This window comes from Lepus europaeus, chromosome 12 (genome assembly GCF_033115175.1).
Source record: "Lepus europaeus isolate LE1 chromosome 12, mLepTim1.pri, whole genome shotgun sequence".
In the NCBI taxonomy this organism is placed as follows: Eukaryota; Metazoa; Chordata; class Mammalia; order Lagomorpha; family Leporidae; genus Lepus; species Lepus europaeus.
Window position 1 is genome coordinate 59,516,132 of NC_084838.1, and position 19,058 is coordinate 59,535,189.

At 37.5% G+C, this 19,058-nt stretch overlaps 1 protein-coding gene across 1 annotated transcript in view; it reads right to left on the reverse strand.

The window, feature by feature from the left end:
- The window catches only part of CCDC171 (coiled-coil domain containing 171), a 378,568-nt gene that overhangs the window by 213,437 nt on the left and 146,073 nt on the right, over positions 1-19,058 (reverse strand). Inside the window, exons 16-20 of the mRNA XM_062208207.1 lie at positions 17,955-18,155; positions 14,864-15,031; positions 12,793-12,981; positions 3,048-3,552; positions 1,848-1,964 (exon numbers count right to left, since the gene is read on the reverse strand). Coding sequence (XP_062064191.1) covers positions 1,848-1,964; positions 3,048-3,552; positions 12,793-12,981; positions 14,864-15,031; positions 17,955-18,155 — 1,180 coding nt within the window. The remainder of the gene's footprint in view (positions 1-1,847; positions 1,965-3,047; positions 3,553-12,792; positions 12,982-14,863; positions 15,032-17,954; positions 18,156-19,058) is intronic.

Below are 19,058 nucleotides of genomic sequence, written 5' to 3' on the forward strand. Positions count from 1 at the left end.
CTACAACCATTCTATGCTTATTCCCACCTCTGCATCTCTGCTTAAACCAAGTATATCATCTGTCTGCCATCTCTCCTCTCTAAATTACTATTCTTTTAGATCCAGCTAGATAACCATTTCTATCCTAAGGCTTCCCTTCCACAAGTCCACATTCTGCTGCACCTTCTAAGATTTCTTACAACATTTAAAACCTGTAGGGGTCAGCACTGTGGTGTAGCAGCTAAAGCTGCTGCCTGCAGTGCTGGCATCCCATATGGGTGCTGGTTCAAGTCCAGTCTGCTCCACTTCTGATCCAGCTCTCTGCTATGGCCTGGGAAAGCAGTTGAAGATGGCTCAAGTTCTTGGGCCCCTACACCCACGTGGGAGACCCAAAAGAACCTCCTGGCTCCTGGATTCAGATCGGTGCAGCTCTGGCTGTTGCAGCCAATTGAGGAGTAAACCAGTGGATAGAAGATCCCTCTCTCTCCCTCTGCCTCTCCTTCTCTCTCTGTATAACTCTAACTTTCAAATAAATAAATAAATCTTAAAAAAAAAACCCGCATTCCATTTGTCCTAAAGTTGTGCATGAGTTGTCATTCTTGTTCTATAATCATCATGCATACCTTCTAGAGGCCAGATCAATTCACATATTTTTCTTTTATCTCCTTCAGTACATATAACAGAATAAGAAAAATATATAAATTGATAGTGTAGATTAAATCTTAAGAAACCAAATGTACTTTTAAGTGTCCATATACACACATAAAAAAATTAAGGCTAACATAAATCATGTTTGTTAAGATAATGTAAAAGCTATTAATGTCTTTGAAAAATGCTTCGCTTTGAAGTTGTAATATCAAAATTCTGAGGATGCGGAGGGGGGAAGTATCACTATGTTCCTAAATCTGTATATATGAAATACATGGAATTTTTATAACTTATAAAATTTAAAAAATATATATTTAATTTGTATTGTTTCAGACTCTAAACCTAGTAGGTTAAGTTTTTCCAATATATTAAATATACGTACTGCTGAACATCAGTGAACACACCTAAAAACAATGTTTGTGGTAAGTTCCCATTCTAGAAGAGGCTATGATTAGATACTTGAAATCACAATGACTGGATTATATTAAACTGTATCTCAAATTATCATCTCATTTATGCTTACAACATTTCATTAAACAAATCTCAACAGTCCATTATATTATTTTTACTATTAATGGGTCTGAAATGGCCATAATTAGTCCAATGACATAGCTTAATCAGTAAGTAACTGTACACCAATATGTCTCCAAGTGTAGAGAAACTAGTTTTCATTAAACTTTTCACAAACATATTGTACAATCTGAGTCATGAAAAAAAAACTTAAATTTTGGACTTTGACAAATCACTTAGTATAGGTGGTTCCACACATGGTAGAAAGAAGCAGATATTCAAATTAACTCTAAAATAAATTGGAAAAAATAAAAACACATCATCAAACAAGAGAGAAAAATTTTCTACTGGCTGAAATTTACAGCCAGGAGCAGAAACGAAGAAAGGCCAAAACATTTGAAAGGACACTGCATTTGTTACCTGGTAAGAGAGCTAATGACAAGCTTTCTGTAGGAAAACTAGATAACAAAGGAAAAAAAACAGGTGGCAACATCTGCCCAGAAATGTCATTTATTTTCTCCACCAAAAAAAGAAAATGAGCCATCAAAATTCTCATTAATGTATTACGTCATTAAATACAAATTTAACAATCTCTCTGTGATGCAAACAAATACATTTTCTTCCTAGTTTATGTGAATTAGTATCATACAGAATTTCTCGACATTTGCTTTTAACTATATTTTGCAAGGACATAAAAGAGGGAACCATACCTGTTTTACTAATGACTTCTTGTAATTCAGCCATAGAACTGATTATTGCAGCAAGAAGGTCAGAACTGGTGAGCCAACTGAGAGCTTGTAAACAACGTAACTGCTCCCTTTGATGTTCTGCAAAAATAGGAAAAAAATCCATTTATGAAATGCTATAAAAATTATTAAAAAGAATATTTAAAATTCATACCAGTATACAGCCATTTAAGAAAGATCAAACTTCACATGCAGAACATTGCCCTAGTAGAGAAAAATCTACAAGAAATGTTAGATTTGAATGATCTAAATTATATATAACTGTTGACTGACACCAAAGGAAAACAGAGAAAGAAATTTCCTTTGGTTTTATTTATATTACTTAATAGCCTCCTTTTTTGAAAGTTGAGGATGAAATACATTGTTTTCTCAGAATTGTGAAATGTTCAAAAAAACTGTTAGTTAGAAAATTTGTATTTTGCTCATTTTCATACTGTTCTTTACCAGATTTTTAACTGTCATCATTTTATACTGATGCATAGAAAGTGAAACTAAGTTATACCAATAATTAATTTTTTTTTATTTTATTTTATTTATTTATTTTTTTTACAGGCAGAGTGACAGTGAGAGAGAGACAGAGAGAAAGGTCTTCCTTTTGCCGTTGGTTCACCCTCCAATGGCCGCCGCGGTAGGCACGCTGCGGCCGGCGCACCGCGCTGATCCGATGGCAGGAACCAGGTGCTTCTCCTGGTCTCCCATGGGGTGCAGGACCCAAGGACTTGGGCCATCCTCCACTGCACTCCCTGGCCACAGCAGAGAGCTGGCCTGGAAGAGGGGCAACCGGGACAGGATTGGTGCCCCGACCGGGACTAGAACCCGGTGTGCCGGCGCTGCAAGGCGGAGGATTAGCCTAGTGAGCTGCGGCGCCGGCACCAATAATTAATTTTAAATAAGGTAGTTTTAGACTGACTTAATTGAAACAAATATTATACAAATTCCTCCTTTCACTGCAAAAGGGGTATTCAAATAGTGCTTAAAGCTGAAACTTTACATACTTGCTATTTTATATTTTAATCTGTTTACAACAAAAAATCTAGGCTTAGTTTATATAAATATATATATATCTACATATGCATGCATTATACACGTATGAAAATTTTTTACATGATTTTTTGAAATTTTTATGAAACTGTATTTCACTTTAAAAACCACAAAATATCTTACTTGGAAATTTATGTTTGTCTTTGGGCTCTCCTGTACACACTAATATGCCAATGCCTTCTTTGAAACTCTCCATCCAGGTAAAAAGAGAGGCACACGACTGGCCCAAGATCTTGAGTCTGTTTGCTGCTAATATTGCAATGGCACCTTTCCGAAAAACACGTATCAATCCTTTGAATGGCTTTTTCTTCATCTTGGCTTCCTCTTGCTTCTTTTCCTCTACAGTTGACAATGCCTGGGCTAGTGTTCTAATTTCCAATTTAAACAATTCAAAGGTATTGGCCTGCTCCTGGAGAAAATCTCTCTGTGTAGATAAGGCACACGAGCGGCTATAGAGTGGATACAGAGCACCAGCCATCAGTGCACAGGCTGCCAGCAAGGATGTCTGTTCTCTTTGAGTCTTTGATAACATGTTTTTGAAGTGTGAATTTTCAAGAACCAACTGTTCATGTGACTTCTCCATACGGTTCAATTTTTCCATATTTTTTTCTGCAATTTCTTGAAATTTCTGTAAGAGAAGTTAAATATTTGATCATGAAATAAAAAGCACTTTAGTACTTTCTCATTATACAAAGAAAACAAACTTTTGCTGACTACTCCTTCCTCTTCAGAAGATCCATGTCCTAAAATATCCAAAAAATAAGACACACAGAGAGCAACAGTTGGCCAAACAGCTTAGATTTGAATGTGCACATTGATTTTTAAATCCTCTTACACAGAATGTTTACATAAAGTAGAACACATAAATTTAAGAGTACTTCATGAATTTCCAGTACACTTGTGCATAAATATACATATCTAGGAAAAGAAAATATGCTTTCTCTGCATAATTTCCCCTCTTCCATCCCTCACTAACTTTTATTTCCTGCTAATAAACAAAAATGACACTGCCAATGGAGGTTTATCCTGTATGTAAAAAGACTACTTTTTGCCAACGTAAGTAATGGGTTAAATGAACGATACAACAAATAACATTTGACGGTGTGCCAGGCTGACTCACTGCATACCCTCTCAATTCAGTTTCTAGCTTCACTCCCTAAGAGAGGCCGTACACGGTGCAGCCCCGGTGCTGGAGGAAGTGCTGTGAGCTGCACCTCAACAGTTCTCAGATCACTTTTGCCTAATCAAGCCAATACTTACAATCCAAAACTTAATTTGAAATAAAGATATTTTAATCATAGAAAACTTATTGTAATCATGACAAAATACAGTGGTTCACTATGAAATTGTACATCTAATCATTAAAGAATTGTCATGGTAAAGAGTAAATATTCTAGGGGCCGGCACAGTGGTATAGTGGGTAAAGCTGCCGCTTGCAGATGTTGCAGTGCTGGCATCCCATATGGGTGCCAGTTCGAGTCCTGGCTGCTCCATTTCCAGTCCAGCTCTCTGCTGTGGCCTGGAGAGCAGTAGAAGATGACCCAAGTCCTTGCGCCCCTGCACCCAGGTGGGAGACTCAGAAGAAGCTCCTGGCTCGTGGCTTTGGACTGGCACAGCTCTGGCTGTTGCGGCCATTTGGGAAGTGAACCAGTGGATGGAAGACCTCTCTCTCTCTCTCTCTCTCTCTCTCTCTCTCTGCCTCTCCTTTCTTTGTGTAACTCCTTCTTTCAAATAAATAAATAAATCTTTAAAAAGAAAAAAAAGTGTAAATGCTAGAAGATAACAGATCTGTATCCTGGAGGTATTTAACAAATATTGAATGAATTAAATAACTCAATAAAATTATCACTGGAGTTTAGTAGAGTATATTCTCCTTTAAAGGCACTGAAAAAATACCCAATGGATGGAAAAAAGCTTTACAATGCAAAGGAAACAGAATAAAATATAATAAAAAGGGACAATTTCCAAATATAATTTGGAAGTTATCATGTTAGAATTCAACTTTAAATTAATTCTGACTTTCCACAGGGATTCAGGGGTAATGTATTATTTACTGGGAATTATTCTTGAAGAACAAAGTCTGTCTGATGGTGAAGCTACAAACAGCTCTAGAGCAAATTTGCCTTAAAAAATGCAATGTTCTCCAACCAAGGAGATTAAAGGCCAAGATTTTTAAAGCAAACATAAGGAACACCTCTTTCATAGGGGAAAAAAAGCATTCCTAGGATTGAAATAATTTGTTTCTTAGTGTGCTTAATCTCAAATAATATTCTCAAATTCCCTCTACAAAACATTTTTTTCTTGAGAGAAAAAAAACTAAAAATATAGGATGCATGACTTTCACACAAATTTCCTTGCCTAACAAAAACACTACATAATTTTCCTAGTTTTCCTTTACTCACTGATAAACTCAAAGTGCATCCAAAATAGAGAAAAAGGGCAACTTCTTTCCTTAGTGAATCAACAACTACTTCTTGAAACACAGGAGCTTTGAGGGACACTTTGTTGGCTAACAGCACCCCATGAACTTTGAGACTCAGGACCAGAAACCTGACATTTCCCTGGAGAATAAAATTATGTTCCATCACTGTTGCTCACAACTTCTTGTTCTTTATGTTGGCAAAAAGACAAAGGACAAATTGAACATTCAATGATAGATATCAAGAGACCTGCTTTTTAAAAAAAAATTTTACCTATTTATTTATACAGAGAGAGGTGTAGAGAGACACAGAGAAAGAGAGAGATCTTCCATCTAATGGTTCACTCCTCAAATGGCCAAAACAAGGGACTTGATTTGAAATTATTTCTTTTCATAAGTTACATATGTTATCCTTTTATGCAAATAGTAATGTGTGAAAATACAACAACTAGGGATTGGTGCTGTGGCCTAGCAAGTTAAGCCACCAACTGCAATGCAGGCATTCCAAATGAGCACCAGTTCCTATACCAGCTGCTCCACTTCCGGTCCAGCTCCCTGCTAATGGAAGTGGGAAAGCAGTGGAGAATGTCCCAGGTGCTTGGGTCCCTGCATCCACATGGGAAACTTGGAAGAAGCTCCTGTCTTCATATCCTGGCACCAGAGCTCAGATGGGGTCCAGTTTCCTTTGTAACACCTTCTCAAATTTCACTGCCACCTCTTCTAAATTGGTAGCATTCTTTGGGCAATTAACTATGTACAGCCTTGTGGTAAACCTCGTATGGGCTCCATATGGACTCTGGTTCTAGTCCTGGCTGCTCCTCTTCCAATCCAGCTCTCTGCTGTGGCCTAGGAAAGCAGTGGAGGATGGCCCAAATGCTTGGCCCCTGCACCCACATGGGAGATCCAGAGAACCCTGGCTCCTGGCTTCAAACCAGCGCAGCTCTAGCCACTGCGACCATCTGGGAAGTGAACCAACCAAAAGAAGACCTTTCTCTCTGTCTCTCCCTCTCACTGTCTGTAACTCTACCTCTCAAATAAATAAATAAAATCTTTGAAAAAAGAAAGAAAAAAAAATAAAAATAAATGGGAGTGGTTGGCTTTGTGGCATAATGGGTAAAGGTGCAATAGGCAATGCCAGCATCCCCTAAGGATGCCAGTTCAAGTCCTGGCTACTCCATTTCCAATCCAGCTCCCTGCTAATGGCCTGAGGAAAGCAGCTGAAGATGGCCCAAGGGTTTTGGAACCCTGTTACCCACATGAGAGACACAGATGAAGCTTCTAGCTCCTGAGTCCTGGTTTCAGCCTGGCCCAGCCCTGGCTGAAGTGGTTATCTGGAAAGTATATCAGCATATGGAAGGTGTGTGGGTGTGTGTGTGTGTGTGTGTGTGTCTCTCTCCCTCTCTCTCTCTCCCATTCTCTCTCCCTCTCCCTCTGTGTGTGTGTGTGTTTATGTGTCTCTCTCTCCCTCCCCTCCCCATAACTCTGCCTTTGAAATAAGTAAATATATATTTTTTTCATTCATTAAACTTTTATTTAATGAATATAAATTTCCAAAGTACAGCTTATGGGTTACAATGGCTTCCCCCCTCCCATAACTTCCCTCCCACCCACAACCCTTCCCTTTCCCGCTCCTTCTCCCCTTCCATTCACATCAAGATTCATTTTCAATTCTCTTTATATACAGAAGATCAGTTTAGTATATATTAGGTAAAGATTTCAACAGTTTGCCCCATATAGCAACACAAAGTGAAAAAAATACTGTTGGAGTACTAGTTATAGCATTAAATAACAGTGTACAGCACATTAAAGACAGAGATCCTACATAATATTTTTTTAAAAAATTAATTAATTTGAAATAAGTAAATATATTTTAAAGATCTATTTATTTATTTGAAAGACAGAGAAAGAGAGAGAGAGAGAGAGGTCTTCCACCCGCTGCCTGCTGGTTCACTCCCCAAACGGCAACAATGGTCGGAGCTGCGCTGATCCGAAGCCAGGAGCCAGGAGCTTCCTCTGGGTCTCTCACGATGGTGCAGGGGCCCAAGGACCTAGGCTACTGCTTTCCCAGACCATAACAGAAAGCTGGATCAGAGGTGGAGCAGCCAGGACTAGAACTGGCACCCATATGAGATGCCAGCACTGTAAGCGGCAGCTTTACCCACTACACCACAGCACTGGCCCCTATAAATAAATAAGTATTTTTTAAAAAGAAATATGAAACTGAAAGGTCATTAGATCTATTTTCAAATATTGCTTTCCATACAAAAACTGCAATATTGCTAAAAGAAAGAGTGCTAAATTATAATGCAAAAAGGACCAAGAGAAGGGTGATGGTGACACATTAAGAGCAGTCTATAATATTCATTTTGTAATTTCTATATGCCATACAGTATGCTAAACATTTTACATTGGTTATCTCATTCTAATCCTGTCCCTAGAACTCTCTTGTTGCATAAAAAAAGGTATTAGTTGTCTGAATCTTCATTTTCCTTTGTATCATAGAAATGATGCTTCAAAGACCTATCTCTTATGGCTGTGGTGAGACTAAAGGAAGAGGAGGCATGCCAACATATGCAATAACAATGAAAAAAATCTATCAAGCATTATGCAAACTCAATTGATAGACTATCATTAACAAAAACTATTTCTAAAGTAATTATCTGAATTATCAGAAGATTCTTCTGAAATTTCATCAGAGATACTCACTCACAGGCCATAAAAGCATGGTGTGCACACAGTTTTATCTAACTCTCCATGAAGTATTTTAGGCTGTTCTATATAGATTCTAGGAACCATCACTTCCAACAATATCAACAAGTTCCACTTTATCTCTGAACATTGTTGATTCAATTAGAAAGAAACCAGCTCAACATATATAATAACACTTTTATAATTAACCCAGATTTCTTGGCAAATATATTCTCAATACAATCATAAAAGAGAAATAAAATACAATATAGCATGATATAACTGAATTTCTTTAATTTTTGTTATGCATTCTAAACTCACTTGCTTTTACTAAAATGTCAAATAAATCTTAAACTGTTAACAATAAATATTACATCAAGGGTTATTCTTACTGAACTAACAGTGGAAACCTTTGACTTCCAAAAAGGAAGCTCTTGTTTCAGTATAGTAACTTCATACCTTTCAAATAAAAAAAAAAGAATATAAATACTAAGATTACCAAGACAAAGTAAGTAAATGCAATGAAATGAAATGTAGCATTTGGCCCAGACCCGCACGTGGACACTGAGATTTATTTACTTGACAGTGCTATGCATTTAAATCCAGAAGTTACACAACCAAGTGGCTAGCACACTTCACCTAATGCTAAAAACACAATCAGGCTGCCAGCTTTATTTGTTTTCACTTATCTAATAAAATGTACCCTAAAATATTTAAAAAACACACATTCAAAAGTCTTACACATAATTCTATCATGTTTTTTCACATAAAAGCAACTTAAATCCAAGTATTGTTTTTTATTTAACTACTTGTCTTTTACTAATCATTTTCTTACAATAACTGAATATTAAACACAGAAGCCTTCAGATAAGCTTTTTGTTTTCCAGTAGATGGCCTCTACTAATGACTACATTCATCTGACACCAAACATTCTCTACAATCCTATGAGGTAACTGGGAATTTTCCCCCTTACATCTTTATCAACAGAATTCAAAATGCATTAAATAATGTAAAATAAAAATATTTTATTTGTATTACAGCTTTGGGGGATAAGCAGAGAAATCAAATTAATTACAGGAAAATTTGCTAAAATAAATAGGGCCTGTAATGTGTTTTATAGTGGTAGTTTACCAAATATAAGACCAAAATGGATTGCTGCTTTGTACTCAATTATATCTGATGAAAATCCAATATGTACATAGATAATAGATAATAGATAATACATGCCAATATATAACATTAAAGCACTTTCAAGAGTAATGGAGTTGGAAGGTCCAACTTTCAGATACAGGGGTCAAAGCGTAAGATGTTAAAACTTCTTCAAAGAAAAGTCTTCAGTGAGAGCGTCTCCTAAAAACGTCAGCATTTGCGATGACTGATTCTCTCTTACTTCAAAAAGCGAATCACTATGACTTCCTACAGTTTCAGAATAAAGTCAGTGGTTTCAAGACTGATAGAAACAGAAGGAAGTTGCAAAACTCACATTACCTGACTTCAAGACTTACTAAAAGACAACAGTAATTACACCAGTGCATACCGAAAATCAGATAGACACTTATACGGAACGGAGTAGTCCATTAACACTCCCACAAATATAGTGATTGATTTTTGACAAAGATGCAAAAGCAACTCAATAGAGAACAGAACGTCTTTTCAATAAATAGTACTGGAATAACTGGAAATTCATATTGTTTGAAAAATAAACATGAATCCATACCTCAGACCTTCATAAAACTCAAACTTGATCATAGGCTTAGATATAAAACCTAAAACTATAAAGCATCTAGAAGGAAAACAGAGAAAAAAATCTCACTGACCATCATTTAGACGAGTTCTAAGCTGCAACACTGAAAGCACAATCCATTAAAGAAACAATGGATTACAGATCATCCTCACAACTCTGGTATACTGAAAGATTACTTAACTCAGAAAAATAAGTAATCAAAAGAAAAAAAAGACTTATATGTCTGACTTCATCACAGTTGTAAAAGTTTTAAACATCAAAAGAAACTAAAAAAAATGTAAAGATATGTGAGAGACTGGGAAAAGTATCAGTGATGCATTTATAGATGCTCCTCAACTGATAATATGGTTATGTCCCAATAAACCTACCACAAGTTCAAAATATTGAGTCAGAAATGTACTTAATACACTGGACTAAAAGGAAAAAAAAAAGTAGCTTGGTAACACTACAGTTACAATACCAGTTGTTTGCCCTCATGATCCCATAGCAGGCGCTAGCATTCACCACCACTTCCCAGCACCACAACAGAGAACTGTACTACCCAGGAAAAGATCAAAACTCCAAGTACACTTTCTACTAAATGTATATCCTTACCATTGTAAATTTAAAAACTAACAAGTTGAACCACCTATGTATGATAAAATATAGGTACCCAAGATATAAAAAGAACTCTTACAAATCAGTAATAAAAATACAAACATCAGGGCTGGCATTATGGCATAGCAAGTAAAGCTATCACCTGTGATGCCAGCAGCATCACATTTGTGTCCTGGCTGCTCCACTTCTGACCCAGCTCCCTGCTAATGTGCCTTGAAGAGCAGCAAAAGATGGCCCAAGTGCTTGAGCCCCTGTCACCCTTGCAGGAGACCCAGAAGAGGCTCCTGGCTCCTAGCTTCAATCTAGCTCAACCTTGGCCAATTGCAGCCACCTAGGGAGTGAACCAACAGATGGAAGACTTCTCCCTCTCTCTCTGACTCTCCTCTCTGTAACTTTCAATAAATAAATCAATCTTTAGTGGCTGGCATTGTGGTGTAATGGGTAAAGCTGCCACCTATGATGCTGGTATCCCATATGGGCACCATTTCGAGTCCCATTCCACCTCCCTGCTAATAGCCTGAGAAAACAGCAGCAGATGACCTAAGTGCTTGGGCCCTTGCACCCACATGGGAAATCCAGAGGAAGCTCTTGGCTCCTGGCTTCAGCCTGGCCTGGCCCCTGTCATTGTAACCATTTGGAGAGTGAATCAACAGATGGAAGATGGATCTCTCTCTCTCTCTCTCTCTCTTTCTCTCTCTCTCCCTCCCTCCCTTCCCCCCTTCCTTTCTTCCTTCCTTTTCTTTTCTATCTATCTCTATCAATCTCTCTGTAACTCTTTCTAATAAATATTTTTAAAAATCTTTTAGAAAAATTGTCAAAACCAACTTTAAAAAGAACACAAATATCCCAACACTTGAAGAAATACTTTATAAATGAAGACACACGAATAGTAAATAAGTTTACGAATATTCAACATTATTAAGCATGAAGAAAAATTAAAACCACAATGAAACAATTTTAAAACATCGACAGTGACTTAAATTATTTAAAATATTGGGCCAGTGTTGTGGCACAAGGGTTAAACCACCGCTTGCTATACTGACATCCCATATCAGAGTGCTGGTCCAAGTCCTAGCTGCTCCACTTCCAACCTAGCTTCCTGCTCTCTTACCTTGAAAGTCAGTGCAGGATGGCACAGGCACAGATACTTGGTACCTAATGGAGTTCCTTGCTCCTGGCTTTGGCCTGGCCCAGACCTGGCTGTTGCAGCAAACTAGGGTGTCAGTCAGTGAACAGAAGATTCTCTCTTGGCCAGCACCGTGGATCAATAGGCTAATCCTCCGCCTGCGGCACCGGCACACTGGGTTCTAGTCCCGGTCCGGGCGCCGGATTCTGTCCCTGTTGCCCCTCTTCCAAGCCAGCTCTCTGCTGTGGCCTGGGAGTACAGTGGAGGATGGCCCAAGTGCTTGGGCCCTGCACCCCATGGGAGACCAAGAGAAGCACCTGGCTCCTGGCTTCGGATCAGCGCGGTGTGCTGGCCGCAGCGCGCCGGCTGCGGCGGCCATTGGAGGGTGAACCAACGGCAAAAGGAAGACCTTTCTCTCTGTCTCTCTCTCTCACTGTCCACTCTGCCTGTCAAAAGAAAAAAAATAAAAGATTCTCTCTTGCTCTCTCTCTCTCTCTCTGCCTTTCAAATAAAAAATTTTTTTTACTTATTTATTTTTTTTTTGACAGGCAGAGTGGACAGTGAGAAAGAGAGACAGAGAGAAAGGTCTTCCTTTACCATTGGTTCACCCTCCAATGGCCACTGAGGCCAGCGCGCTGCGGCCGGCACACCGCGATGATCCGAAGCCAGGAGCCAGGTGCTTCTCCTGGTCTCCCATGCGGGTGCAGGGCCCAAGCACTTGGGCAGAGGATTAGCCTATTGAGCCACAGCGCCGGCCTCAAATAAATTTTTTTAAAGATTTATTTTATTTATTTGAAAGACAGAGTTACAGAGAGAGGTAGAGACAGAGAGAGAGAAGTCTTCCATCCGCTGGTTCCCTCCCCAGATGGCCACAATGGCCAGAGCTGTGCCGATCCAAAGCCAGGAGCCAGGAGCTTCTTCCAGGTCTCTCACATTGGTGCATAGGCCCAAGGACTTGGGCCATCTTCTACTGCTTTCCCAGGCCATGGTGGAGAGCTGGATCAGAAGAGGAGCAGACTGGACTAGAACTGGCACTCATATGGGATGTCAGCGTTTCAGGCCAGGGCTTTAACCCACTGTACCACAGCACCAGCCCCTCAAATACATTTTTAAAACAAACAAAATTAAAAAGACTGACAATACCAAATGCTGAAGAGAATGAAGAACATATATCTAAACAAGTTTCATGGGGTTCTCAAGAGGTTCTAAAGGTATTTGCATTGGTACTAAAAGAAAACACTTAAAATGGTTACATTAAGAAAACGTTTTCACAGCTCTTTGCAGGGCCATATACCTGTGCCCTCTTCTGCACCTCCAGGAGGAGTTCAGAATACTGCAGCTCTAGTTCCTGCTTCTGTTTGTTCCAGCAGCTCTCTTGAGCTTTGATCTGCTCTGCCACCTTGTGAAAGGTATCTTCCTGGGTCTGCTGAAGCTCTCTCATTGTGTCAGACTTGTTCTTACAGATATACTCTAGATGGCTTATCTATATATGGAGAAATGTAAAAAAAAAAAAAAAAATGAGATATGCTAACCATTTCTTAGCATCACATCAAAATTTTTCACTCTATTTTATGCCTTCAGATTATACAAAAATTTTTAAGTGCAATTAAAAAACAGGAATTAGCAGCATATATATTTTAGTAGAAAATTATAGCACTTGTATACTTAACAAATTTTTATTCTTCCTTTTTCTAATAAAGTTACTCATTCTATAATCAATTTTACTAAGAAGATTAAGAAAGATATTCTTGGCTGGCGCCGCGGCTCACTAGGCTAATTCTCCGCCTTGCAGCGCCGGCACACCGGGTTCTAGTCCTGGTCGGGGCACCGATCCTGTCCCGGCTGCCCCTCTTCCAGGCCAGCTCTCTGCTGTGGCCAGGGAGTGCAGTGGAGGATGGCCCAAGTCCTTGGACCCTGCACCCCATGGGAAACCAGGAGAAGCACCTGGCTCCTGCCATCGGATCAGCGCGGTGCGCCGGCTGCAGCGCACCTACCGCGGCGGCCATTGGAGGGTGAACCAACGGCAAAAGGAAGACCTTTCTCTCTGTCTCTCTCTCACTGTCCACTCTGCCTGTCAAAAAGAAAAAAAGAAAAAAAGAAAAAAGAAAGATATTCTTACTTCTGGAACCAAAGCTCAGGCTATTCGGATCTTTCAAAGGAAAAGAAAGTATTTAAATGAGATTGACAAATCTGCAAACACTTTACCTATAATAAAGCAGATAATTCCAGTTTTTCAAATTCTGAAGAAAATCCTTATCTTCTAAAATGTGTGACACTTAATGCTATTTTTAAATTGTTAAAGACATAATACCGGCTCAGAGGGTTAAAAAAACTCCTTTTAATTATCAGTAATTTACAAACCCATTATACATACACTCACAATCAGTAGCAGCATCTGTGCTTCTCACAATTTATCCCCTCATTTCTCAATCCTACTGCTAAGTGCCTACGATTGTGCCTGCCAACAGGACTAAGGTAAAAATGCTCAATAATAAGAAAGCCAACCTTACAATTGGGCTCAAATGCTGTTTGAACACTTTAAGGGATTTTTTTTTTTAACTGTTTAACAAAACAGTTTTTCTCTTCTTACCAATGAAGAGCAAACGTCCTTACAACTAAGACTTAGAAACTAGATCACATAAACGCAGTTCCAGTTAGTTTAGTAGACCCAGTATAAGAATCAATATCTTTACCAGTGGCATATGTTGCTCTGCCAAGTCATTTTAATTTTCTATAGCCACTAGCAAGTTTTTAAAATTTTTTTTGAAAGACTGAATTCCTAGGTTTGCAAAATGGTAAAGGACCATAAAATTCTACTGCTTTCTCCTAGAAAACATTCTAAATCATGGAATGCGTTTTCTAATATACGTTTTGTTGTATTTCAAGAAACAAGTCATAAACATGTAATTTAAAATTCTTTAAGTGCTTTCAAAATAACACCTTATATTTCCTAAGCAAAGAATTTTAAAATCATGTTTTTGAATAACTGTATCCTGTTTCTATTTTATGCTAACATAAAGACTTGGTTTATTAATGTAAATGACTAAGTTCTTTGAATTGCTTCATCAGTAAGATTAATTTATTTTCTTTTAATTAGGTCCCTGTGGCTAATACTGGCTAGTAGTATTAGCATGTCCTGCACAGAAAGTGGAGCTTAGAGACTTCATACAGACTTCAGTCACATTTACATGCCCACAGCAATGGCATCAAACTGAGTTGTAGACAAGCCATAATTAATGGTATTGAATTATTAACACCCAAATTCTTTTTGAAATAAGATGAATGTCAGCCCCTCTTAATGGTACTGTGATGTGGACAAATGTCACTGAATTTAATAGAGGTATCTGGTGCCTGAGGACAGTTACCTTCTCATTAGCCCTGTTGAGGTCTGCGATCAGGGCATCAACATTCTCCTGCAAAACTGCACAAAGCTCAGACCAAGAGAATTTATCCAGCATGCCTTCTGGTTGTTTTATGAGCACACAGCCTGCTACCAAGTGCTGATACAAGGTATGAAGGAAGGTTAGCTTCTCCTGCAAGAAAATAAGAAAAATTAATTCATGCATATAAACACTGTAAGAAATAAAACATGTGAGAGTACTTCAAAAAGTTCATAGAAAATGCAGTTAAAAGATGTTTATTTTGCTGCAAAAAAATTTGAAATCCATGCATTTTTTTCATAATATGCATTTTCTATGAACTCTGTAAGGAATACTCTCATAATACAAATGATGAAGAATTTATTTTTAAAAACCTAGAAAAGATTTAAAATACTGAAGTCTCAGAATATTGTCACTTGGAGGGCTGGAGTTTTTTTTAATATTCAAAACTGAACAGCAGATAGAATCCTTGGAATTGTTTACACTTGGCATTCAAAACCAAAATCTGCAGTCTGGGAGCAAGTAGGCCAGGGTTCGGACCCCAATTCTGCTGCTGCGAAGTATGTGATCTGACAGAGCACCCGCTGGGCCTAAGCTCCCTTAGTTGCAACACAAGGTCTGGACCAGTTGTTCCTAAGTCCTTCTGATTGGAAGTCAGTATCATAGTTCTATAATTTCGCATTTATATTTGCCAAAACAGATGTTATTTAAGTTAAAATCTATATACACACACATATACATGCATATGTATATATATATATATATACACATATAGAGAGAGTGAGAGAGACACACACACAGAGAGAGAGAGAGAGAGAGAGAGGAGACTGTTGTTCAACTCTGATGAGGAAAAAGTTACACCAATATCTGTACTTTACATGCACACAATTACTCAGCTTTCTTCTCCTCCTCCAGAGATTCCAGTTTACCTACCACTTATAGGAAATCCATTCCAAGCCCCTTAGGCGAAGCAGACAGTGATATGAAAGATATGGAAGATAGGCTCATTTGTTTTCCCCACTTAGAAGCTCATATAGAATTTGGCACCCTGGGCATTTTTAGGTGTTTAAATATTACAAAAGGCCAAAAAATGGACTGAGCTGCCCAAGACATACTTTCAAAATTGTCCAACTATGAATGTTTAAACAAATCTCCTTAAAAGTATATTAATAAATGGATATTGGACAAGGTACACAGGTACCAAACAACACGTAGTACCCCACAAATATGCATAATTTTATATGTGTGCGCTAAAATTTTTCTAATTAAAAAATAACTTTAAAAAGTATATTATCACTACAATAACTCCCATTGCTGAATTACCTAGAAACACTACACAATAGAATTCAGGTTAAAGCCAATCCCATCTTGAACACCTATGGAAGACTGACTTACTGTTTTGTCAAATGGCTCTCTTTATAAGGTGTTTCACTTATAATATCCCAAAGCATAGAACCTAGAGATAAGGTAATTATGGAGCTACAAAATGAGCATTATATATGGACAAAGTAAGTTCCCTCAAGATTTTTTAATGCATCAGCAGGAACAGAAAATTTTTAAAAGAAGAAAACTTCAGAGGAAAAACAAAAATTCTAATTTTCTAAAAAAAAAAAACAACAGAATTTGCAAAAGTTTGTAATAAACTGTGGGAAGAGTTTTTCTACATGTATCAAACATATATATCAAAACATCTTTAATTCACCCTCTGTGCCACTAACTCTGTACTTTTTCCCAAAGGCTGTACAACTGAAAACCAAAAGGTTGAAAATGTAGCTACAACCACAAACTAAATTAAGAAATCAGAATATTATTTATAACTATGCTTAACTTATTCTTCTATAAGCTGTGAAAGATGACTTTAACATTTTTAAGCAGGTTGATATATTTTAAAGTCTTATTAAACGTACTTAACCAAAAGGTAATATTCAGGCACTAAAATATTCCTCTTGCCCATTTTACCAAGTGATCACATTCATCCTCAAGGAAGTTCGCCCTCAAGGATCCTTCACTGTGTTGCCTTTATGCCCTTTTTTGCTTGGGCTGTGATAAACCAAGCATGATAATCATCCATTTGGCATGCAAAGAGAATCCCAGGATCCAAAATCAATTCACACACGTTGAACCCAACCACAACGCTGTAGACATGCTGACTTTACAATACAGTCAGGCTTCTAGTTTCCTTTACTTTAATCATTATCTGATGTGTAGCACAATTCCAACTCCTTCATGTGGACACAATTTAAATCCCAGACTGTGAGAAGAGCAGAAAGAATGTTTCCTTTTTACTCTCTTGGCATTCGTATTCCTATTTGTTGAAGTAATGAACTCAATATGCAGGAAGACTTAGATAAACCAGTTACACTAGCTAGACTAGCTCCATATCTCATGGGCAAATGAAAATATAAACTAACAATTCTGTTCACAGAGGCTCATAGAGAATATGAAATTTTTGTCATAATATTTTAAAAAGTGATTAATAAATAAAAGTGGATAGGCAATACTCCAGGGAATTAAAATGAAAAGTTTTAATTTGTGGAGCTTTCATTTTTCTAAAATTTTACACCTGATAATTATAAAGAGTAAGATTATCTACACAGTAGATACTCAGGTGTGGAGAGGTGAAGTCATGTGGATTATTTGCAGCTACACTATTTGTAAATAGAAAAGCCAAATCTAGGACTATCCAATGACAAAACATTCTTTCTACCACACCAAGGTATAGAAATACTGAAATTTAAAAAAAAACAAAATATGTTTGTCAATGGCAAACAGGCTAACTCTGAAAGAGCTGTTAGGAACTGCATGATAATATGGTGGTTCTAAATAGTCAAAGAAAACTAGTTATAGAAGAGATGAAAGGGTTAAACTGTATTATTTCTCTGACAAAATAGGATGACACCAGAGTAATGGAGCTGCTGACTTTGCAGTTGTCATGAATATTTCAAAATACTGAGTTCAGATGGATTTTCCGAATTAAATCAACTACCGTTAAAAATAGCCCCTTGCTATGTGTACATGTATAAATGTGAGATTCAGGAAAGGCCCTTCCTGACAGTGCTCTGGTCTCAGGTAATACCTCAGTGTCCTTGCGGTACACCTGGGAAAGCTTCTGCAGTTCACTTTCAGATTGGGTTGCACGCGCCTTTTCTTTCTCCCAACAGTGCAGCACATTTTGTAGTTCCACTTTTAAGGTGCCTATTAAAGCCTCACGGTCTGCACATTTAGTGCGTAAATGACTTAACTCTTTATTGACGTCAGCCAGTTTATCCTGAAGTTCCTGTTGGAGAAATGAAATGAACTGCAGAAAGGCCTCCAATTGGGGGGTGGGGGGGGGTGGGGGTGGAGCGGGAGCACAAACGTAGAATACATAAGGAAAACTTTAAAGCTTTAATACGCAAGAACCACAGAAGCAAACATTTGTTTATAATGGCAAACACTGAAAGATTTTTGCTCAATGTGTGCTCTAAGTATAGCGTCTTACCTCAGAAATGAGAAAGTTTGTTATGTTTAAACATTTACATAAACTGTTGATAGAATAACTTATTCCAAAAATCTGGTTGAAGGGAATTTTCCTTTCAACCTATTATCCCAAAAATAAATAAATAAATAAAATCTGATAGTTAAAAACTTTAAATAATATTTAAATAACATTTTTAAATAAATATTTTAAATGTAATGTATGAACATTTATTTTCCAATGACATCAATATTAATAGAAATCTCAAACATGTGGCATAAAGTTCTGCTGAACTATTTATTCATTAACCTTAAATTCTAATGGAGTGGCCAGGACAAATATAACATGAATCAACACAATAAAATTCCAACAATATAATTTTTGCAAAGATGTAGTACATAAAACCAGCACATAAAATAACCAAACTATTATTCTGGACCTTAGCCAGGTGTGGTCTCAGCCCATTACCAGATATGATGTACTAAAAACAATGGCTCCACTTTAACATGATAAAAAACTGATTCCAAATACAGATGTGCTCTGGAAAAATATGTTTAAAATGTATCAAGGCTGGACACTAAATCTTAAATCATTCTTTAAATCTATAGCATTAAATCTAGGAAATGAATTTTTCCTCTAAGCCAATTGCCAATCAAATGTTTTCAATAAAAATAATTCATATTACTTTCATAAAGAATAAAAATTAAAATTATATCCAAACGT